The sequence below is a fragment of the Cygnus olor genome, chromosome 1, assembly GCF_009769625.2.
Source record: "Cygnus olor isolate bCygOlo1 chromosome 1, bCygOlo1.pri.v2, whole genome shotgun sequence".
NCBI lineage: Eukaryota > Metazoa > Chordata > Aves > Anseriformes > Anatidae > Cygnus > Cygnus olor.
In genome coordinates, this window is record NC_049169.1 from 72,828,885 (window position 1) to 72,853,359 (window position 24,475).

Consider the following 24,475-nt stretch of genomic DNA (forward strand, 5'->3'; position numbering starts at 1 on the left):
TCTGCTTAAGTTCAGTTAAAGTTCATCTGGCAGCTTCATCAGCCTGCTCTTCTGGCTAGTGTTCTTGGTCTTTGTACCCACAGCAGAAAAAGGCTTGTTATGATGAAGCTATTTTTTAAAATAAATAATAAATAAAACAAAAGAGATGTGGAGAGGGTACTATGGAAATGCTACTAAACCTATACTCTGTAGAGATATTTTTTTCACAAGACTATTTAGTAAAAATTTGAAGAATTTATTACCTATTTCTTGGAAGATCATGTCTCAGATCAGTTAATCAGGAAACAAATGGACCCTCTTGCATACAGAATTTCCACAAGTAAGTATAGTTCCTGTATTTTCAATCACTATTCAAATTAATTCTCAACTGGGAACAGGAGGGCAACATTTGTGATCTCATCTGTCTTCCCACCAGCAATGTCCAAGCTTCACAATCAAAAAAGTTAAGTGCCACCTTACACAATCTCCCACTTCCTAAGTTCATTGCATATAGTTTTAAGAACACCAAGGACCAGTTTTCAGATACTGCCGATGAAATACATCACTTCCATTTCTCTCTGCATGACTAGGAAGTTCTGTCTCTAAGAGAGAAGGAGGGAGGACTGCCAGAGCATTAAGAAAACAGAGCACAGTTACAAGTTGTGTGACTTATCTGACACAGATCTGTCTTAACCCTGCATAGAAGGGCTACAAATCACTAAACAGTTGTTTAGGGGCCTTACCCTGCAACTCCCTACACTCATCTAATTGTTGGCTTTCACTGTGCTTGCTACCACTTAAAGAAGTTTCCCGTCTCCAGTTGCAACAAAATATAAATTGATCAACACAAATTACAACTATGTAAATTAAGGAAATACAAGACAAATTAGGCTATGGAGTGCAACTAAAAGCGTGGGAATAAAAATGTTGTTTTTGCAGAGTTACATTGTTTAAAGGTAAGGAATGTGGTATTGAGATATGCTTGCAGTGATAAGAAAACTTAGCAGGCGACCTTGTAAAATACAGACAACCAGACTCCTTAGGACAATTAGGTGAAAATCACAGTGTTAAGTCAAGTCAGATAAGTGAAGAAACATTACCACTTCAAACAGTAAAAAGTCAAAAGAAATTTGAAATTTAACAGGCCAGCAACCCAAGGCCATGCATTGTCTGTGAAGCATCAGATAGATTGTGAACCTGGATTACCCACTCACTGGGGAAACAGGGGAGGGTCCTGTCATCAAAAAGTACATAAACTGTGTTTTGGAACTAGTAGGTGCGCTCCTGCTTGTGGGACACCCGCCATTGCAATCGCAAATAAATTACTACTTCACTGAGATCCTCTCCTGAGCCTAAGTTATTGGCTATGGAGTGTTTCCCACAATTTGGGGGCTCGTCCGGGATCCAGTCACCTACCGGGGAGCCCCACTGCCGCCGCAGCAGGAAGGCATGCCCCGCTGATTTCAGTGGTCCTGTGCATCGAAGGTGGCGGTTCTGCGGAGAGCTGACAGAGGGCCCAAGACTGATTAAAGAGGCAGGATCCATGAAGTAGTGGGGAAGGGAAGAAGGTAGGCACTCCAGGTTTAAGAATTGATCCGGTAACTCTGTGCACAGACCAAGGTAAGAAATATTAAGTATTGCCTTGGGGGTCGGGTGAGACTCTGATGTGTGATTGAGATGTACTTTTGTACGAAGCGAGTGTGGGGTCCTGATCCGCGGTTCCATAGCTCCACAAGGGGCACGGCTGGAGACAGACGAAGCGTGAGATAGAAGAGAAAGGAAAAGTCTCAGGAAATTTGGTGTATGGTAAGCCCTTGCATGGGGAAGTACTTGGCAGTACACCAGGGAATCTGGCAAACTCATAGGTGTGCGGTAGCCCTTGCACGGGGAAGTGCTTGGCAGTACACCCCCATTTTCCAGAATAGGAAAAATGGGAAATATGAGTTCCAGGGGACAGGGAGATATCCCTGGGGGAGTGCCTACCAAAAGTTCTTCCTGAAGAATTATAAGAAATTGGTAAAATGATCTCAAAATTAGAGGAGATGATAAAAGAAAAAAAAAATGGTTAAATATTTTGTATCAGTCTGGACAAAAGAACCAATTAAGGAAACAGCAGTATTTTGGCCAAAATACGGGCCTGATGAAAATTCAGGCTTTAAATTTATGTGTAAACAATTTCCTTTTTTTTTTTCAGAGGAGGAGCCAAATGCTCCCTATAATCCTAATATTGCACCGGTGGCAGCAGCAGTCGCTCCAGGAAGGGAACAGGGACTGCAATTAACACTGTCCCTAGAGAAGAGCGTACTCTAGGCTCTGGCAAGAATTAGAACAAGGTAGAAGAGGTACTGAGAATTTTGCCTTCCCTGATACTAACAGTACTAACACTGTGTATCCTCTTAAGTGAACTTCCCCCCTCCTTACCAGCAGAGAGGTTAGGAGTTTTAAGGAGATGAAGTCTTTAATTGAGGACCCCAACAGGCTAGCTGAACTATTAGACCAGTTCCTAGGACCTAACTTATACTCTTGGGGGGGGGGGGGAATTATGTATATAAATATGCTGTTTACAGAGAAAGAAATGGGAATGATCAGGAGAGAGCTGCTATACAAAAATGGAAAGAGCTCATCCTCCAGGACCAGGGGTAATACCAGCAGGGCAGAAATAACCACTTGCCGATCCTGGCCGGAATAATAATAGTGTGCAACACAGAAATCATATGAGAGACTTGGGGTCAGAATGAGAAAGTACTTGGGGATGAATCCTGAGGACCCGGTATCCCAAGGGCTCTTGAAAGTTCATTTTGCGATTAAAGCCTGGCATACACAGAAAATGCTCCAGAAGGTGGGGGGATGTAGTGAACAGTCACTGTGGGGCCCTCCTGCGGGAGGCCCTGAAGGTGTGTGTCAGGAGGGGAGATGAGAAGGAAAAGCAGAGAGTGAAACTAATGGTATTGACAGTGTAGCAGGTAGTCAGGCAGAGGGTTGGAGAAAGAGGAAGAAAATCTTCAGGGGAGTCAGGGCCAGGATGGAAGGAGAGGAAGAGAGATGAAGGAATGGCAGGCAAGGAAAGCTACCCGTGTTGCAGCCTGAATCTTAGCAGGGACAGGCTTTGATGGGATGTTTTAAGTTTAAGTTTAAATTCCTTCAGGTAGGAATATCCGGAGTGGAAGGAGGAGAGAAGGAAAATGGGATGAAATATGGTATACTGATATGTTGTTTCAGCATCCTGGATGGAGAAAGGTATGGAATTAAGTTGGCCAATGACTGGGACTTTGGTGAAAGTACAGGCTGGAGAAAGATAGAAAGAAGTGTTAAAAACGGCTTTTGAAGGTGTTAAAGGTGTGGTATATAGTGTTTGACAGAGCTGTTTGAAGTTGAATGAGCAGGGAAAGAGGATGTAGGCATTATCTAAGTAACAGTCTAGAAGTTTTGGTTATTTGCTGTGGTGTTTGGTCAGTTTCCAAGTATCGGGGAGGGACGGGGGGGGGGGGGGGGGGGGGGGGGGGGGGGGGGGGGGGGGGGGGGGGGGGTGGGGGGGGGGGGGTGGGGGGGGGGGGGGGGGGGGGGGGGGGGGGGGGGGGGGGGGGGGGGGGGGGGGGGGGGGGGGGGGGGGGTGGGGGGGGGGGGGGGGGGGGGGTGGGGGGGGGGTGGGGGGGGGGGGGGCGGCGCCTGGAGCACCTCCTCCCCCTCCTTCTTGCTGACTTTGGTGTCTGCGGGGAGTTTCTCACTCCTCGGAAGCTGCTGTTGAGCAGCAGGTTTTTGTTTGTTTGTTTTCGTGGTTGTGCTCTCACAGAGGCACGGACTGTGTTGCTCATAGGCTTGGCTCTGGCAGCGGGTGGGCCCCTTTGGGGCCAGCTGAAATTGTCCCTTATCTGCCACGGGGAGGCTTCTCCTCGTGGGGGTTGCCACTGCAGCCCCCCCCAAACCTTGCCATCAAACCCATACACTGGGCAACTAGGTCATTACTGGCCTGTAAATTATCAGGGATTCATTAACTAATGAACCCTAAAAAGTAATGGGGGTAGAAGGGCTGGGGTAACAGTGCCACTTTTGGGGGATACCAAGCTGAGACTAGGGGATAAAGATCACTGGGCAATTATTGTATGTACCCAAGGCAGGGACTAACTTGTTGGGAAGGGATTCGATGATGAAATTGGGCATTCAAATAGTAAATTGTTAGACTGGAATAACAATGTTATTAGGAGTGCTCTCAGCCCTGAAGCAAAGATCTATTCACCTCTGACTGGAAAGACCCTGAAATGGGGCGGAAGCACAATACAGATGGACAGTTTTACCTCATGGGTTTACAAGGCCACCGATTTATTTGGGCAAGTTCTAGAACAGATTTTGGGGCAATTCCAACCTCCCGAGGAGGTATTACTGTTACAAATATGTGGATGATCTTTTATTGTCACAGGAGAAAACAGTTGTGAAGGAAGCTACTAAAAGCTATTCACTTTCTGGGAAAGCAGGGCTTGGGAGTATTGAAAATAAATTACAATATGTAGAAAAAAAGTATATAAGGCATCTAATGTCTGAGGAAAAACAAAGAATAAATCCAAAGAGGATTCAGGGAATTGTTGAAAACTAAGAAAGAACTAAAAGTTTTAAGAGAAAGGGTTTTGTTTTTTTAAAGGAATCAGGAGCCACGAAGTCTGAAGGAAAATGGATACTCCCTGATGGAGAGAAATGCTGAATAAAGCACCAATGAGGCAAATATTAATCGTTTTACATCAAGAGAGTCATTGGGAGGTGCAAGCAACGTGTGATGCTGTGCTAAGAAAGTATGTCTGTGTAGGAATACACACTTTAGTGAAGTAAATATGCAGAGGATGTACCATATGTCAAAGGGTAAATAAAAAGGTCATCCGTAACCCACGTAGAGTGGGACGGGAGCCAGGGATTCGACCTTTCCAAAGTATATAGGTAGACTTTACTGAGTTACCTAAAGCAGGGAGACTTACAGAATCACAGAATCACAGAATCGTCTAGGTTGGAAGACCTCCAAGATCACCTAGTCCAAACTCTGACCTAACACTAACAAGTCCTCCACTATACCATATCACTAAGCTCGACATCTAAACGTCTTTCAAGACCTCCAGGGATGGTAACTCAACCACTTCCCTGGGCAGCCCATTCCAATGCCTAACACCCTTTCAGTAAAGAAGTTCTTCCTAATATCCAACCTAAACCTCCCCTGGCACAACTTTAGCCCATTCCCCTCATCCTGTCACCAGGCACATGGGAGAATAGACCAATCCCCAACTCGCTACAGCCTCCTTTAATATACCTACAGAGAGCAATAAGGTCGCCCTTGAGCCTCCTCTTCTCCAGGCTGAACAGTCCCAGCTCCCTCAGCCGCTCCTCGTAAGACTTGTTCTCCAGACCCCTCACCAGCTTTGCTGACCTTCTCTGGACTCACTCGAGCACCTTGATGTCCTTCTGTAGTGAGGGGCCCAAAACTGAACACAGTACTTGAGGTGCGGCCTCACCAGAGCCAAGTACAGGGGGACACACTTCCCTAGACCTGCTGGCCACACTGCTTCTTATACAAGCCAGGATGCTGTTGGCCTTCTTGGCCACCTGAGCACACCGCTGCTCATATTCAGCTGACTATCAACCAATACTCCCAGATCCTTCTCTGCCAGGCAGCATTCCAACCACTCATCTCCCAGCCTGTAGCTCTGCTTGGAGTTGTTGTGCCCCAGGTGCAGGACCCAGCACTTGGCCTTGTTGAACTTCATACAGTTGGCCTCAGCCCATCGGTCCAGTCTATCCAGATCCTCCTGCAGAGCCTTCCTACCCTCACAGATCGACACACACCTAACTTGGTGTCGTCTGCAAACTTACTGAGGGTGCACTCGATCCCCTCATCCAGATCATTGATAAGATATTGAAGAGGACTGGCCCTAGTACTGAGCCCTGGGGACTCCACTAGTGACCGGCCTCCAACTGGATTTGACTCCATTCACCACAACTCTTTGGGCCCGGCTATCCAGCCAGTTTTTAACCCAACGAAACGTACGCCAGTCCAAGCCATGAGCAGCCAGTTTCTTGAGGAGAATGTTGTGGGAAATGGTATCAAAAGCCTTACTGAAGTCAAGGTAGACCACATCCACAGCCTTTCCCTCATCCACTGAGCATGACACTTTGTCATGGAAGGAGATCAGGTTTGTCAAGCAGGACCTGCCTTTCATAAACCCATGCTGACTGGTCCTGATTGCCTGGTTGCCCTGTAAGTGCCGCGTGATGACACTCAAGATAATCTGCTCCATGAGCTTCCCTGGCACTGAGGTCAAACTAACAGGCCTATAGTTCCCCGGGTCTACACTCCAGCCCTTCTTGTAGATGGGCGTCACATTTGCTAGCTGCCAGTCGACTGGGACCTCCCCTGATAGCCAGGACTGCTGATAAATGATGGAAAGCAGCTTGGCCAGCTCCTCCACCAGTTCTCTCAGTACCCTCGGGTGGATCCCATCCGGCCCCATCGACTTGTGTACATCCAAGTGCTGTAGCAGGCCGCCAACCATTTCCTCGTGGATTATGAGGGCCACATTCTGCTCCCCATCCCCTTCCACCAGCTCAGGGTATAACTAAAGTACTTGTTTGTCCTAATTGACCACGTGACTGGATGGGTGTAAGCTTTCCCCTCAGTATCTGCCACTGCAAACACGGTGGCTAAGGTATCACTGGAGGAAATAGCCCCTAGATATGGGATAGCTGAAAACATTGATTCAGATCAAGGAAGTCATTTCACTTCACAAGTACTGCAAGGGTTAATGCAGGCCTTAGAGACTGAGTGGGATTTTTACACCCCCTGGCACCCCTCCTTTCTGGGAAGGTAAAGCGAATGAACCAGACATTAAAGAAGCAATTAACTAAATTAGTGTTAGAAACCCAACTTCCTTGGGTAAAATGCTTACCTTTAGCACTCCTACAGGTTCAAACAGCACCAAAAAACGATATAGGAATTTCACCATATGAGATGCTGTTCAGATTACCCTATCTGGACAGAAGGGATGAGATACCACAATTCGAAACGAGAGTTTTCTTAAGAACTGTATTCTGGGGTTGTCCTCTTCTTTGTCATCTCTCAGGACCCATGGGAAATTGGGTCCTGATTCGGACCTGGAAAGGATCAACTCCCCTGAATGGGAAGGACACTTCCAAGTACTACTAACCACTGAAACAGCCATAGGAACTGTGGAAAAAGGTTGGACTCACTATACTCGAGTGAAGGCATCCGTTGACCCTAGTACCTAGGAAGCTGTTCCTACAGAAGACTTGTCGGAAGCTGAAATCGAAGAGAAAAATCTCATAGTGGACTCTGAGCGGGATAAAAGCTTACAATTGTACACTAACCTTTTATTTTCACAGGTAACTAATGAGTATGACTTGTGATTGAGAGAAAGGACAGACCTATAGTGAATTGAAGTGCTCCCAAGGGGGGTTTGTTACAGTAGTAGTGTACATCTTATTCTTTGTATTGATAATTATTTGGAAACCTAAGGTTTAAAATAATGACAGGGAAAAATCAATTATTAATTTTGTTTTTAGTGATTGTAGGCCTCAGAGAAAGCCTTGGTCAATTGGCAACTTGGAAAAGGCATGACCAGATAATAGTAAGACGGGATACCCCGTAAAAATATGGGTGAATGTGACAGAGGGTTATGTACCACAATCTGTCATGTTTGATGCTTGTGGGGTGTTAGCTTGTGGAGATTTAAATGCCCGATGACAATTGAGCAGAGAGAACAAATAACTGGGATAGACCCAACAGCCAGATTGAGAATAGTTGTATGGAAACGATCCTCTATTGCCATCAGAGAAAGGGAGAAACTCAAGGAGAAAACAGGAGAGAAAACAGGAGGCCCTCTTTGAAATGCCGCAGTTCAAACATTTGAGATTGAAACAGGGTATGGGGATGTGAATGCCTGGATAGAATGGGTCAAATACACTGTCCAGAGTCTCAACCATAGCAATTGCTATGCTTGTGCCTCGGGATGACCGATTGCCCAGATAGTGCCCTGCCTATTGGGGTGGACCATGGATTCCCAGGGGATGCAATGGATGATTGCACTGTACCAAGAAAAGACTGCCTGGGGAAATGAGGCCTGTAAGTCTCTCTCTCTCTGTTGTTCCCTTCCTTGCGTGATAGCAATATCAGGGTTCCCCCTGCATTCTCTACAGCTATAGGTAACCGTACAGCTTGCCTCTCACGGCAGGGTGTGAGTGCTACCTGGCATCTGGGAGAATTTGCCTTGTGCACGAGGACCTTGAATGCTACCAAGGACTTGATGGGAAACTGCTCAAGACTTGAGATCCCCAGGGCAGATCTCTGGTGGTACTGTGGAGGGAAGATCTTACGGTCCACCCTACCATCTAACTGGGGAGGCACTTGTGCACTTGTTCAATTAGCTATACCCTTCACCCTGGCATTTGAAAGAGAAACATCACAAATACCCAGAAGAAGTAAAAGAAGCTTAGGAGTATCATTTGATGATAGAGTGTACATAGATTCTATTGGGGTGCCTAGAGGAGTTCCCGATTAACATAAAGCCAGGAATCAAATTGCTGCAGGGTCTGAATCACTGTTCTGGTGGGTAACAATCAATAAGAATGTGGATTGGATTAATTATATTTATTATAATCAACAGAGATTCATAAGTCATACAAAGGATGCGATAAGAGAAATCGCTGAACAACTAGATGCCACCAGCAAAATGGCTTGGGAAAAGAGCATTAGATTTGATGTTTGCGGAGAAAGGAGGTGTGTGTGTGTGTGTGTGTTGTGGTTTAACCCCCGGCAGCTAAACACCACACAGCCGTTCGCTCACCCTCCCCCCTCCCTCTCTGGGATGGGGGAGAGAAACGGGAAAGTGAAGCCTGTGAGTTGAGATAAAGACAGTTTATTAAGACAGGAAAATAATAACAACAACAATAATAATAATAATGGTATTACTAATAATATGTGTACGAAATAAGTGATGCACAATGCAATTGCTCACCACCCGCTGACCGATGCCCAGCCTATCCCCGAGCAGCCAGCCCCCCAACCCGGCTAGTCACCCCTATATATTGTTCAGCATGACGTCAGATGGTATGGAATACCCCTTTGGCCAGTTTGGGTCAGCTGTCCTGGGTCTGTCCCCTCCCAGCTCCTGCTGCACCCCTAGCCTGCTCGCTGGCAGGACAGAGCGAGAAGCTGAAAAGTCCTTGGCTTGGTGTAAGCACTGCTCTGCAACAATTAAAACATCAGCATGTTATCAGCACTCTTCTCATCCTAATCCAAAGCATAGCACCCTACCAGCTACTAGGAGGAAAATTAACTCTGTCCTAACTGAAACCAGGACAGTGTGTGATACTGAGCAACAATTGTTGCACTTTTATCCCCAACAATACTGCCCCGGATGGCATAGTAGCTAGAGCATTGCAAGGGTTTACCACCCTTGCCAGTGAATTGGCAGAAAAATTAGGCATATTTACATCCTTGATCACAGTAGCAGGAGTTTTGACAGCCATTGGTTGTTGCATTATCCCCTGTGTAAAAGGACTAGTACAGTGGTTAACTGAAACTGCACTATTGAAACAAATGACCGTGAAGCCACCACCTAAGGTGATGATATTAGAGGAGATGGAAAGCAAAGAAGGTGAAGAAGAGGAAGGTATCTACCAAATTACACCTTCGAGGAAAGTTTTGCAAAAATAAACAATTTATAAAAAAAGAAAAGGGGGGAAATGTGGGAATAAAAATGTTGTTTTTGCAGAGTTACATTGTTTAAAGGTAAGGAATGGGGTATTGAGATATGCTTGCAGGCTTGAGATAAACTTAGCACGTGACCTTGTAAAATGCAGACAACCAGACTCCTTAGGACAATTAGGTGAAAATCACAGTGTTAAGTCAAGTCAGATAAGTGAAGAAACATTACCACTTCAAACAGTAAAAAAGTCAAAAGAAATTTGAAATTTAACAGGCCAGCAACCCAAGGCCATGCATTGTCTGTGAAGCATCAGATAGATTGTGAACCTGGATTACCCACTCACTGGGGAAACAGGGGAGGGTCCTGTCATCAAAAAGTACATAAACTGTGTTTTGGAACTAGTAGGTGCGCTCCTGCTTGTGGGACACCCGCCATTGCAATCGCAAATAAATTACTGCTTCACTGAGATCCTCTCCTGAGCCTAAGTTATTGGCTATGGAGTGTTTCTCACAAAGTAAACAAGATTAGGAAGTAAGAACAATGGAAGAGTGGCAACAATCAGCTATCTGTAAGCAACACTGTAAGTGAAAGGTCTAAAAATGCTCTTTTAGTATACGTATTAAAAAGAAAGAAGATAATTATTACAGGGATGGTTGGCTCGCAGGTGGAACTGGATTATCTTTATGTGCCATACTGAGGAATTAACTAGTTATTTTTAGACTATCTGAGGCCTTAGAGAGTTACTCCAGGAAAGACATACTAATTTACCTTCAGTTTTTCTGGCCCATTGCCTCAATGACGTAACATGTACATCTTTTTCCACATCTGGACAGGAGAAGTACATTACAAGCATACAGGAATTTATCTAGCTTTTTATTGAAGACAAAGAATGTGATGCACTGATGTCGTGGTTTTACCCTTCTGGGCAGCTGAACTCCACCACAACTGATCTCTCACTGTACCTCCTCAAAGGAAGATGGGGAGAAAATACAACGGAAAAGGGCTCAAGGGTTGAGAAAAGGACAGGGAGATCACTCAACAATTACTGTCACAAGCAAACCAGACTCAACGTAGGGAGATTAATGGAATTTATTGCCTATCACTAACAGATTAGAGCAGTGAGAAAATAAAAGCAAACTAACTCCTCCTCTCCCTCCTCATCCACCCTCTTCTACCTCCATCCCCTGAGTGGCACAGTGGAATGGGGGCTGCGATCAGTCCCTAACACTGCATATCCACCCCTCCTTCACGGTCACTCCCTTCCCCTGCTCCATGTGGGGTCCCTCCCATGGGATTCCGTCCTTCCCAAACAGATCCTGCGGGGGCATCCCACAGGTAGCAGCTCTCCAAGAACTGCTCCAACATGGCTCCATACCACAGGGTCCATCTGTCAGGAGCAAACTGCTCCAGCACGGGCCCCCCACGGGCAGCAGGTCCCCCCAGATCCCCTGCTCCTGCATGGGTTCCTCTCCATGGGCTGCAGCTCTGACCTGGGTCCTGCTCCTGCGGGGGCTCTCCATAGGCCACAGCCTCCTCCAGGCCACATCCACCTGCTCCACCAGGGTCTCCTCCATGGGCTGCATCGTGGAGATCTGCTCTGCCGTGGGACCCATTGGCTGTACAGGGACAGCCTGCTCCACCATGGGCCTCTCCACAGGCTGTGCGGGAACTTCTGCTCCAGTGCCTGGCACACCTCTTCCCCTCCTTCTGCACTGACCTTGGGGTCTGCAAGGCTGCTTCTCACTCTTCTCTCCCAGCTGCTGTAGGCCAGTAGTTTTTTCCCTTTATTCAATCTGCTCCCACAGATGCACAACTAACATCGCTCATTAGCTTGGTTCTGGCCAGCAGCAGGTCCCTTCGGAGCTGTGTGGAACTGGCTCTGATCTGACATGGAGAAGCTGCTGGGCTCTGCTCACAGAGGCCACCCCTGCACCCCCCTGCTACCAAGCCCTCGCCACATAAACCCAATACAGCTGAAAATTTGCGGCAAGGTTGTCTCAGTAAAGATAATGAATATTAACCATGTATATCATAAGTGGGCTTAAGATAAACTATTAAAAATAAGTTATTTTATAAAAATAAGGTTTTTTTCCTAGCAGAGAAGGTGCAAAGAAGTCTAGATTTAATTGAACAAATCTTAGAAATTTTTTAATCATAGCTCGTTGTAGTGCATCTCCTATTTTTGCTGCTTTGATCACTAATTATCATCCCAACAGGCATTTCTTTCCCTCCTGAGAACCACCACACTGGTTACAGTACTAGCCAAGGCATATATATATTTCATTTCTTTTTTTATCCATCATAAATTGTAAATATATTGAAATTTCCTTCAAAAATTACCATACCACTCAGAGACTTAATGGTTACCAATGGATAAAAGAGTGAAAACAAATCACAGATCAGGTTAAAAGATTTTTTCAGTCTGCATCAAAAATTTTCAATCTCTCTCTCTTCATAAATACAATAAAGTTGGAAGTTCAAATGTATTTAGCCTACAATGACATGGTTTGGGAAGTTTTCACACAGAACAAACTGAAACTTTACTTAGTGTTGTTCACTCTGCAACACAGAATTACTTCTTTATCCTTTTATTTTATGTAGACTGTTGCTATGGAAGCAACTTGAAGGTATTTAAAAGACCTTAAGGATATAAACAGACATGAAGATTGATCATCAGATTCAAGCACCAATTTAAACAAAGAAACAGGACACATATCCACATGAACAACTTGAAATGTTCTGCTTAACGCCTTATTATCTGCTAGAACAAAATACACATGGGACTCTTTGCCTTGTGACCTTATTTCCCCACATGAAATACAAGGAGAAGAACGATGAAGCAGAAATATAGTTAAATACAGTAACACTAATTTCATGGGTTTCTTGTTTCAACAATGTTTTCCAAGTCCAATTTCAGAATTTACCACATTTTTTGAAAGTACAGCTAATAATCCACTGTTGAATATAACCGTTAACTTCTGAAGCACACCCAATGGAAGGAGATTAAGGTAGTGCCTAGAGCACAATTTTCACTTGGAACAAACTTCACCAGATCGCTCTGCATGGAATTAGCAACACTTGCTTGTCTCTATTTTTTGTTGCTGTTGTACTAACATAAATGGAGTACGTAAACCCTTCTCGTTACAGATATTTCCCAACAAGATCAATACTACATACGGTATCACATGAACCAACTATTAGGGGTCAATATATCAAAAATTTAGTTATAACTCAAACTCATTTTGTCATATAAATCCTATGTCGAATGGCTATGTAGTGTAACAGCCACAAAACACTTTATAGAATTATTGTTAACAACCTTCTGGTCAATTTCCCACCCCCTAGTTCTCAGTGGTGTTAAAAATGTTTTAAAACATCCTCTAGCTAGGAAAAGGAGTCTGAAGCAGTTACTCAAGTTACTGTGTTCTTCCCCTCTTTTCTGCTGAATACCATTCACTGCTGCTTGCTCAGATCCCAACAGAAAGGGAACAGCACATGTCCATACAATAGCTCATCAAGGAGGCGTCAGCTGCCACAAAACTGAGGGGAAAACCTCATGCCATGTAAGTACCCAACAAAAGGTACATCCCACTCTCCTCCAGATGCTGTGAGGAACCACTGATTCCACACTACAACTCCTGATGCTGTGAATAAGCTGAAGGTGGGAAGTCCAATTCCCCAGAACAGCCTTTCAATCTTACTGCTGTCAATGACCATACACAGACAATTTAATGCTGGGCAATACCAGCTATCTAGTTCCTATCACTTTTCCTTTTTTTCCTACTGGTCTACAAAGGGGTTCACAATCGTTCGTCAGGACACTCTTGGCCTTCATGCCTTTTCCTGGGCATGACTGACTCTGTGACACAGCTTGAGAGTCACTCCTCTTCACATTCATCGAGCAAACCCTCCTCCTGCCATCCAGAGGATTTAGTCCTTGTCCTCCTCCACTGAAGGACTGTGCTTGCATTACTAGTCTGCCCCTGGAAGAAGGATTGCAGCAATGGATGAAGGAGTGAGCACGGCTTAAGCACAATGCCATTACACGCCTGAAAGGCTTCATTTTGAGCCAAATATAGCAGCAAAAGGAAAAGCAATATCCTGAACTTCCCCAGATTCATAAAGGTGTTCAACAGCAGGTTACTTTATTTTCATTCTGTAGTTTCGCTTTCACAAAATTAGAAAAAAGCAGCAACAGGAACCCAGTAAAAACCTCTCCCATGTAACAGCAGTGAAAAGAAATAAAAGCAGCAAGAGAAACCAAATGTTTCCTACTCTCTGCAAACACAGATGGCAAAGGGGGTCCAAGACAGTAAAGTGTGATCCAATGCCCTATATCAAGCTTAACATACCCACACAGAGAAACGCAGAACATGAAAAGAAATACTGAAAATGCCTTAATTTTTGGTGAAATGAGTTTTGTAGAAATCACTAGTAATAACCGGCATTAGGCAAGAAGGATACTAAGACATTTTTTATTCACTATATGAATGAAAAAAACCAAAAACAAAAAAAACTCATCCACTAAGGACATGTAAATAGTACTCAAATCGGTATTTAGTTCTTGGCAGTTATTACCCTGGCCACCCAGCAAACAGTACATAAATGAAAACAAACAAAATAATAATAACAAACCTCACAGCCAAGATTTGTTTCCTGGAATCATATCAACTATTTCAAGTGCCATCAAAATAAAAAAAGGAACATTTCCTTATTTCAATATGTGCACAGATCAAATAAAGAAACCGCAAAACAGAATATATTTTGAATGGAGGTTCTATAGGAACTTTGCCTTTTCCTAGTTCAAATATCCTGGGTAACGAAGTTTCCACAAATCTTTAACAATCTACAGGGAACAGCTGAGGGAAAATGCAATGGAATTAGTCTGGGGAAGAAAAAGAAAAGAATAAAAGGAAAAAATATCTGGGGCTGAGATTTTTTTTTTCAAGTAGCATAACAGAAGGCCCACTTTTTAATCAATATTGAAATACCAACTATGCACACATACCTTTGCCTTCTATTCCACCACCCAGATTAAGGAAGAAAGAAAGGAAAAACAGAATTAGCATGTTGCAGTTCAAGAAACAATTGAGTTTGCTTATGAAAAAAAAGTAAGGTGACATCAAAACACCACATGACTTTCCACATAAAAAAATAGAGCGCAGATGTATTTAACAAAATCTACAGCCTTACCAGTCAGAAACGGTTCTTCTTTGATTTGTATTCCATCAAGCAGTTTGATCAGACGGACGGATGTAGTGATGAGACCCAAGTTCCTGTTATAAAATTTGAAAAAATAAAGAACATTTCATATGAAATAAACCCAAAAAAGCAAAAATCCTCTTCACTTTAGTTACTATCAAGTTTTTAACATCTTCAGAAATTCTGAAATATTAAGGAGTTTTTCCTACTGGGTCTGACTGTATCAGTGGCCAGAATACTGCCATCAGAAGCGAAAGGAACTGGTTTACATTTTGTTTCAGACTTGTACAGTTTGGTGTTAAACATCTTGTTTTCTTTAAGATAGAAGATTTGTATCCTTTCTCAGTTCTTAAGACTTCTCCATGCCTTTCTAAGAATACATTAGAGAAAGAACATCTAGAAAAGAGTAAGTTTTTACATTTTCACAATATCACCATTCAAAATAATTCAGATGTAATAAACTAAGGCAACCAGGAATAGTGTATGTATTATCTCTAAGTAAGGTACATCCTAATGATAACCAATGGAGGGAAGGCACAAAATATGAATTGCTTTGAAATCCATAACAAATATATTATGTGATTTACAGTTCTATATCCAATATAAGTAGTTAAAGAAGAGATGCCATCTTGAATTTTTATAACTTTTAAAAGAATAGGAAACAAACACCATCAAAAGCTTATATATTTATTTTGAGCTTTCACATATCCTTACAGATAACTACAACATTCAGCTCCCAGACCAACAGCTGCCAATGAACAATGATCAGTCCAGACATAATTGCTTCCTCAAGGAAACCTGAGTTCATTTAGTGTTTGCAGTAAAAAGCAAGAGTAAATTTTAGGAAAAGCCACACAAAAAGCCCATCACCTACCCTCTCATGCTGGCGTTGCTTCTTCTATGGAATGATGCACTAATCACCCACTGAACCTTCAGAAGACACTCTTTATTGAATAGTGGGAAAACTTGAGGCTATTGATGTATCTTATGACTTCATCAGACTGCACACTAACAATTTTGGACACAACACCTTCAGACGTAAGTACTCTTCCTTCAGATTTTGCTATTCTTCTAAATCCAATATTAACACCTAGCAGGTTATTCCTGTAATTTAAACAGTTTTGCATGTTTGAAGTTCTAGCATCCAAGGAAAGCCATGATATTGCTATTTAGTAATAAACTGCAGGTACTTAAAAAACCCTTAAGAAGTGATTGGTGACTGGTATCAAACAAACGGGGTCAATTCACAGGGAAACATACAAAACCCTGGGCAGGAAGCAAGGAAGATGAAATAATCATTTATCCCTGCTCTAATAAGAAACTACAGGGTGACAGTAAATATAAACTAATTTACAGCCTGCCAGAAGTGAGGCCAGTTGGAATCAACACTGACAAAATAATTCTGCTGCCAAAAAATCAGCATCCTGGAGGTAGACAATGTGTATGTCAGAATGTACATGCAACAGGGGTTTAAAAAAAAAAGTCAAAAACTACATTATAAATGGATGGAGTTTCAGCTTTTAACTCATTTGTGTACTTTAGTAGTTAAGCTGTTTTGAGAAGAGATCAGTCAAGATAGAGTGACTGATACTTCGTAATACCATTTCTGCCAAACCTCCACACCCAGGCATGAAGTTACTGCAAAAATATCACATCATCACAGATGAATGCAGAATAATTATTTGTCTTCTGCAGATGTTTGTTAGACAAACAAATTATCTTTCCCATTATGCTCTACGAACAGAAAGACACCAAGGATGCATTTATAGATATCAAACACATACACGCACTCCAGTATACATACAATCCATTAAAAATCAAAACATTTCCCATTCCTTCAGACCCCAAATTTCTTCATAGCATGCAAAAAAGAGAAACTGGAAGGAACAAAGCTTCATATTCCGCAGTAGTTTCAAAGTTATTAAACAACCCATGTTCTACAATCATCGCATTCTTTCCAATAAAGAATCAGTTTTGATTTTGGTCAAAAAATTTGTAGTTTTTCTTTTTTTGAATATCTGAATGTGCACACTTCAAAATCAAAGGCACATAATTTTTCTTCCCAGTTCACAAACTTTTAATCATTCAAGATATTTAATCCTTAAACAAGCTGTGCATTTGCAACTGTTTAAAATCAGCACAAACATATGGCCAATATGTTGTTAGCTCAGAGCAGCCACTGTGGTGCCATACACCATTACCTTACTACAAAACCAAACAGTACCCAAAGAGTGACCTACAAAGCCAAACACTGCTACAAACCACCATCAGAACTTTCTATACACCAGGCCTCCTGCAAATTAAAGGGAACTGCTGTTATTAGCATCCAGCTTCCTAAGTGTGGCAAAGGCTATGCTAACTGCTTATGAGAGGGTAAGTAAGCAGCACGGGTATAACCAGTGCAGAGCACATTTCTGTTTTGGAAGCAGGTTTTAATATCTGAATTCCATTAGAACAGTTAAAATTAGACCATTAATGGGTTGTACTTGTCATGCTACTGAAAAGGACAATTCTACTACCTCCCAGACATGTAATTCTGTTCTCTATCTCTATTGTTAAGGTGAGTGATTAAGGAACTACAATACTTTACAAATAAGGAATCCAGGCTGGCTGAACAACCACCCACCAAAAAAATAACAAACAAATATATTTTTGTCAGATCAGTTTCTTGTCCACAAACATGATCACAAGTGCTAGGACTGCCAGAAGCAAACATGTAAGATCTGAACTGAGATTTAACCTTATTCTAAAACTAATGCTTTCTACAAAACAGCCCTGCAACTTCTACGGCATTAACAAAGATTCTGCCCCAGCACAGAAAGCTGGAACTTTGTCCCATGTCCCATTTAAATTTTATTTAGCTTAATAAATTTGAGAAGTCCCAAGAAATTACATTTATGACTGGTATTCCAGTTCGTCATGAACTAGCAAATTTGAAACAGGTTCTGTGTTTTGGTTTTGATTGGTTTGGTTGGTTTTAGAGTTTCTTTGAATAGCAGATAGACTACCAGGTTTTCAGTTATGACAGCTAGCTGTATCCCAAGCATCCCTTCAATGTTATAGCAGGCCCAGGCAAAAATAAAAATAAAAATAAAAATGAGAGCCTGAATAATTTAAGCAGTCTGACTTATTAGCATTGACATTAACTGTACACTTGTGAGGGTTGAAATGTAGAGTTCTACACAGTGTACTTTGCCATGGGTACTAGACTGATCTATATGTACTTAGAAAAAATACTAATCCTGTAACCGACAATTAAGACTGCTTACTTATTCATTACATTACCCCCCAAAAAATAATGACAGGAATGAGAAAAATGTATAGTTCTACAGTGAAATTTATGAAAGGTTTATATCATTTGCATAATCAACCCATACTAAGAAACAAATGCTTCCTTCTACCATTCATCAGTGCCCCAGACTCTGACCTACAAATAGGTCAGCTATTTTTGTTACTTGCATACTTCATTTCAAGTGATTGAATCAAACAGGAAATACCAGTTAATAAATCAACTAACACAGCAGTATAAAATAAGAATCTCTATATAAAACTACACAAACATCAGAAGGTTATAATTTTGTATGGGCTAAAATGGATCAAAACTGTACCTCATGACATCTTGATTCTTGGCACACTCAACACAGGCATTCCTCAGACATCTGAAGCATTCTGCTATGAGCAACAGACAGGTGTCTAAATCCAGCAGTTCACAGGAGTCCTTGTAGGCCTGCTCAATTTCATTCAAGGCTTTGGTCAGGATTTTGAGAAGATCCTGAAATATACTTTCTTCTGCCCTTTCTCTGAAATAAACAAATTTGTAGTAAGCACAAGAACTGCTCTGCTATCAAAAAGGATCATATTATGTCAGTTATATTTCTTGTTCTTAACACTAAGGTATTTCTGCAACAATATGTAACTATCCTTAGCATAACAAGATCCTTCAATTGGAAAGCACAAAGAATGTTCACAATCATCCCATTAGCCTTTTTAGGAAAAGACTTCGTATTAATACTACTAATACTAATATGATTAATATTAAGGCTTAGCATTAATGCTGTTGCCTTAGTATTTCTCACAGCTTTCCAACACCACTTCGGAACCTTAGAAACAAACAAAAAGTCTGTGTATATAGCTTGCTTGATTACACATGACACTGCATATTGTTCTAAGTATCAGGGATTGTTTTAACTAGCAAATGCAGCTACTAGCACGAGATGTTTCAAAAGAAAAAAATGTACCAGAAGCTTCATTATAATAGTCTGCCATAAGTTTCTCCACAGCAAGAAGTCTTGACAAAAGCAGGTATCTGCACTAGCCATCATTCTGAAGAGTGTAAATCAAAGTCTAGAGGGAAAGTCCACTCTCTACTTCAGCATACAACTACCTCAACACAAAAAATACTACACCACTACTTAAAATATCAAGACTTAAGAAAACAGTACAAAACCATAAGAACAATGACAACAATGTGAATGGATGAGAGAGATGCTGAAGCACCCAACAGTTCAATTCACCAGATTCCCATGACTAACACGCACATCTGCAGGTCTGTCACACAAGCGTGTACATTTCCCAAGTGCAGCTATCCACATACTCTTTCCCCTCATTTTATGTTCATAAAGGAGATGAGGACAACCCATCAAAACCATTGATAAGGCATTTTTGATATAGCCTGCTGGTGAAAAGAAGCCACACCCGTATCAGTACCATGAATTTACTCATCCAATACTTTTGACTGGGGAAAGGGGGGAAGGAAATCCAGTTGCAGCTTCCTCGAAGCTTAAGCAGACCTGCATAGTGCTCAAGATCAAATAGGGAAGACAGGTTCTAAGACGTAAGGTTGAGAAATAACTCCTAAGCTAAGGACAGAAGAAAGTAAGACAAAAAGGAAAGTAATATTAAACAAAGTATGTTCACACAGAAGACAACACCATTCCTAAAGAACTTCAACATTTCTTGATCAAACAAGATGATACAGTATTACCTGGGTTCTGCTTCTCCCCAGATATCCTCACATTCACACAACTAGAAAGTGTATCTATCCTTTATCAAAGTGATTACACTTCCATAAACCAAATCACGTACATAAATATTAAGTTACTTAAAACATCCGATCTCCAAGAAATACTTATTTTACACTAACACCTCACAGTGGATCAAGACCCATACCCTTACACTATCTCCAGCTACTTAAAAAGACACAAAGAGAATCAACAATACCACAACAAAACCACAACACAGTATCAGTGAGAATTATCTACAGGGGAAAAAAGCTATACTTTTCAAAGGAGTGATATTGAGGGGAAATAGAATGGCACAAGAAAGACCAAAAGCAGACCTGGCCCTCAGTCGTAAACAGAACTTACATAACCAGAAAGGAGGTTTGGAATTTGGTTTGGATTTTATGATGTAAAGACATCACAGGACTCGAACCTTCCACTTACAAGAAGTGCTGTGGCTCCTGACGCTTCATCACAAATATGCACGCCACAAGAAGATTAAGTGGCTGGTGTACCAAAGTACACATGGTAAACGCACAGACACTTTCTTCTACACATTAGAAGAGCTACAGTTTGGTAAAGGAGAACCAACTGGGTCCTGTCCCAAACACTCAAAAGCCATGTTTTCTCTATTGAGTGATGATGTCATACAGAACTTAGATACAACACTGAGATTATTTTAACATAGGAAAATTCTTAGTCTGACTGCAGTTTCCTTTATATTTGCCTGTACCACCTGTTGGATTATCACTTGAAAAGGGTCATTTCCCGACACAACTTCAAAATAAAGAAATCAGTAGTCATGGCAAGACGCATACTAGTATACAACATTCAATTATTTTAAATAGATAAAACAGAAACAAAACCAAACAAACAAAAGGGTAAAACATGAAAAAAAGCTGCAAGTACTTTAGTGCGTGTTCCAGCAACACTTTCTTCTGTTGAAAGCACAACCTAAAGTCATTCTGATCCTGGAAAAGTTTCTACTCTTGTTAGAAAGTTACCTAGAAAAATGACAGTTTGGATCAGATATTGGATCACAAAGGTTTCAAGATGTTGTGACAAATTTTCTCTTAATATTAGACTGAAACAGAAAAATTTCATTCAATTAATACAGAGCAAGAGTTTAGGTGCTCCAGTTAAACACAAAGATGAAATTTTTGCCTGTCTTAACAGAGCAAATGAGATGTACACAAGGAATCACCTGTCCTCACTGTGAACATAGATGTGGATTATCACATATCAGCAAGGATAGACAGTGGCGGTTTTTTGTGGTGGTCCTTTAGGGACCCAGGAGTTGGACTCGATGATCCTTGTGGGTTCCTTCCAACTCAGATATTTTATGGTTCTACAGAAGCAAAGAAATCGAGTCATCTGCTTAAAGGTGCTTGAAGTCCCAAGTGAAGCACACAGGAGACTTGAGTTCAGCTGAATTCCACGCAGCACTCTCATAGCTGGGACATTATTTTCCTTCCTGTATTTGCTTCTGAATTACAAACCACTGGCATTCACATTTTTTTATTATTATTGTTACCACAAGCAGTGAAGATTTATCAATTCCATAGTAACAAAAGAATTACCACTGAACATCCCAAGTACCAAGCGGCCACTGGATTGTTCCTTCTAGTTCAATAGCACCACCACCACCATTTCCCACTGTATTTCCCAAGTCGTTCTCATGTCTATTCAGTCACATCCTCTGGGATGCAATTGCCTCTTGGAAGAGCAATTACAGTGTCTATCTTCAACCCGACTACCTGTACCCAAAGAACTTGGCTATTTGTGGGCTATCTACTCTTCTGTCAAAGGTGGCTGCAGAAGTTTCAAGGAAGAAGGCAAGAAACAGGCAGGGAAAGGATCAGTGCATAAGCCCAAAATTTGCACAGGTCCTTCTGTCCCCAGAGAAATAGACAAGAAAACCAAAGGGACTTCCCCTGTATATACAGAGACCACAAGAGAGCAGTTCTAAGTATAACCCCTGCACACACACACGCAATTTCTAAATGTGTATTTATTTAATCAACAGAAATTGTACCGGGAATTAATAACAATACAATTTTATACTAAGTTAGGAAAGAAAGATCAAGCCTTCTACATGTTACAGCCTTCAACTACTGTTACAAGGACTGAGCATGAGCTCCACACCAATCTGTACAGCCTTCTACCTTCCAGAAAGAGCTGAAACCACTATTAGAAGCACAGTCACACCTGAATCTCTACACGTCCAAGGAACTCTGCTAAAGCTAACAGTGTTGCATGGCATTGCAAACATCCCTGACCTCAAAGGAACAGCAATGCTCCACATCAGCTTCTTGCTTTTTCCAGTAACAGTATGTTTTCACTTTGTCTACTGGAAGTTACAAGGCACATCCACCTTTCCTCCCAATCAAGCCTGCCCTGCTGCACATCAAGGAGCCTACAGAGCCATCCTCACCCCAAAGGTCATGCTTGGGCTGCAGCTGAGCAGGATAAAACTACTACAGGAGCACCTTACCACTCTCTAATTACACCTACTCATCCCTCCAAGATGCATTTTGCCACTAGCAGCTGCATCTTGGCCGTAGCAGCTGCCACTCTCACAGGAGCCTAGAAGGACAACTGCTATCGTGTGTCCTGCGACCATGGGACCCCAGAGGAGCAGCGACAGATCACGCCAATGGTGACCCCGCTTTCCAAGAGGCGGACCCCCAGAGCTCAGAGCAGGCGGCAGGGTCCCCCCCCCCCCGGCCCCCGGAGCTCCCTCCCCCGGCCCACGTGGCGGCCACCAGCCCCTCCTGCCCGATACCTGGGCTGCGCCTCCCGGAGCAGACCCGTCACTGCCCGCACGCTCTCCAGGCGAGCCGCTGGGGCGGCCGCCATAGAGCGGCCTAGCCGCGCCGCCGCAGCGGGCAGCGATCGCGATCCCGAGCCCGCTGCCGCCATCGCCAGGCTCGGCGCGGCCCAGCTCCGCCCCCCGCCGCACGGAAATGGCGGCGGCCCAGGCCCGCGGGGCGGCCCGGGTATTGCCTCGCTGAGCGGGGAGACAGCGTTTTATCCCGATATTCGATTTTTCTAAGCGTTTGCTGCCGGGAAGCGCCGCGGAGGGGATGTGGGCCTCGCGCCCGGCCGGCCTGGGGGCAAAATGGCCGCCCCGCTGCTGGGGGTGTCTGGCCTGGGCGCCCGGGGCCGTTCTCTGCGAGCGCATGGGGTGCAAAATATTACCTCAAAAACATCCTTGACGAGCTAACTGTGGGCGTATCCTTCTTTCAAGGGCCCTTCTTTCAAGGGTCAGCCTCCTTTCAAGGGCCCACGGTGGCCCTCGGGGCCTTCTTGTGATTCTTACGGAGCCTGCAGGTTAAATGCTTGCTGTGCGCCATAAAAAGTTTTCCCGAGTCTTTTCCTTGCTGTCGTCCCATTCACTTTGAGAGCTGCCTGCTTCTAAAAGATCCAAGCAGATACTTCGGTACGTTTTAAATACACATACAAAAGGTTAACATATTTACATCAGGATAAAAATTCAACTTTCCAGTGGATAAAAAGACTAATTGTAGCCAAATACCATGGAAAGCCTCACTAGACTGGAACCAAATTTAATTTTCCAAAGGTGGATGAAAGAATCTGAAAACAATACCTCTAAAAGAAAGTGCAACACACACACACACACACAAAAAAAAAGGTTATTCACTTCCCACAGTTCACATCTTCAAGTTTCTGCAAGGCCTTGCTGTCCTGCACAGTTATCTGAGGCCTTGTTAGCAACTTTCCACCTCAGCAGCAAAGACCCGGTGGGGATTTTACTCTACCATACCAAACCTAGTCAGTGCACAATTTATGTTTAAAGGAAGTGTTCTGCTTTTAGAAATAAACCTGCATTTCTTGGGTTACCTTAGGGGGGGACCTTTTATGATATCCACTGTCAAACTTGTTCATATGTTAGTAGGTGCCATTGCCAGGCCTTCTCCTGATAATGACTATGTGTTTCTTACTAACGCACAAAAAAGTAGTTGACAGCTCTATATTAGAAATAAGTTGGTTCAGCCAACAAGTAGAATTTAAGTAAGTGGAAGATGCCAGGCAAGAGTGATGACAATCATGCAAGTTCTTGCTTTTAACAGCTCCTATTGGTTTTAATACTTGTGCGTTCATGAGTGAAAAAGGTTGTTTGTTTAAACTGAAACTTGAGTCTGAGTGAAGCATCAGGATCATCCTGAATACATCTGGATATGTGGTGCCTGGAAGTGCTAACTCTGGCGAAGATGGGCTACAGCACACAGTCTTTGTGTAACTTGCACATGCACATTTTTTCCCCCTAATCATCATTAATTTAAGAGGTTGGTAAAAACCATATTCAAGTTGCTAAAAAGTTTATTTCTTTTCTGCAACACAGTTCATTTTTTTCACATTGCTACATATATAAACTCTTCTTCCCTCTCTGGATTCATGAAGTCTAATTCCTGACATAACTATGAAGTCAACTAGACAGACGAGCAGTAGCCTGAAGGTGATTAATCTCACCTAGTTATCACAGGCTAAGCCAGCTAAACAGTTGAGGAACTTGTATCTGTTTGAAGCATGTCTTCCTGCAAAATATGAATTTCTTTTACAAAAAGTGGAGAC

At 42.8% G+C, this 24,475-nt stretch overlaps 1 protein-coding gene across 2 annotated transcripts in view; it reads right to left on the minus strand.

Annotated features, from left to right (window-relative positions):
* ATXN10 (ataxin 10) overlaps positions 1-23,106 on the minus strand; it is a 119,732-nt gene extending 96,626 nt beyond the window's left edge. The window contains exons 1-3 of one of the 2 annotated variants that reach the window (XM_040564708.1): positions 23,081-23,106; positions 18,488-18,679; positions 14,871-14,953 (exon numbers count right to left, since the gene is read on the minus strand). In XM_040564708.1, coding sequence (XP_040420642.1) covers positions 14,871-14,953; positions 18,488-18,679; positions 23,081-23,091 — 286 coding nt within the window. In that variant the 5' untranslated portion in view covers positions 23,092-23,106. Of the gene's footprint in view, positions 1-14,870; positions 14,954-18,487; positions 18,680-22,664 lie in introns of both variants that reach the window. The other variant, XM_040564701.1, reaches the window with a different exon arrangement.
* Between the last annotated feature and the right edge of the window lie 1,369 nt (positions 23,107-24,475).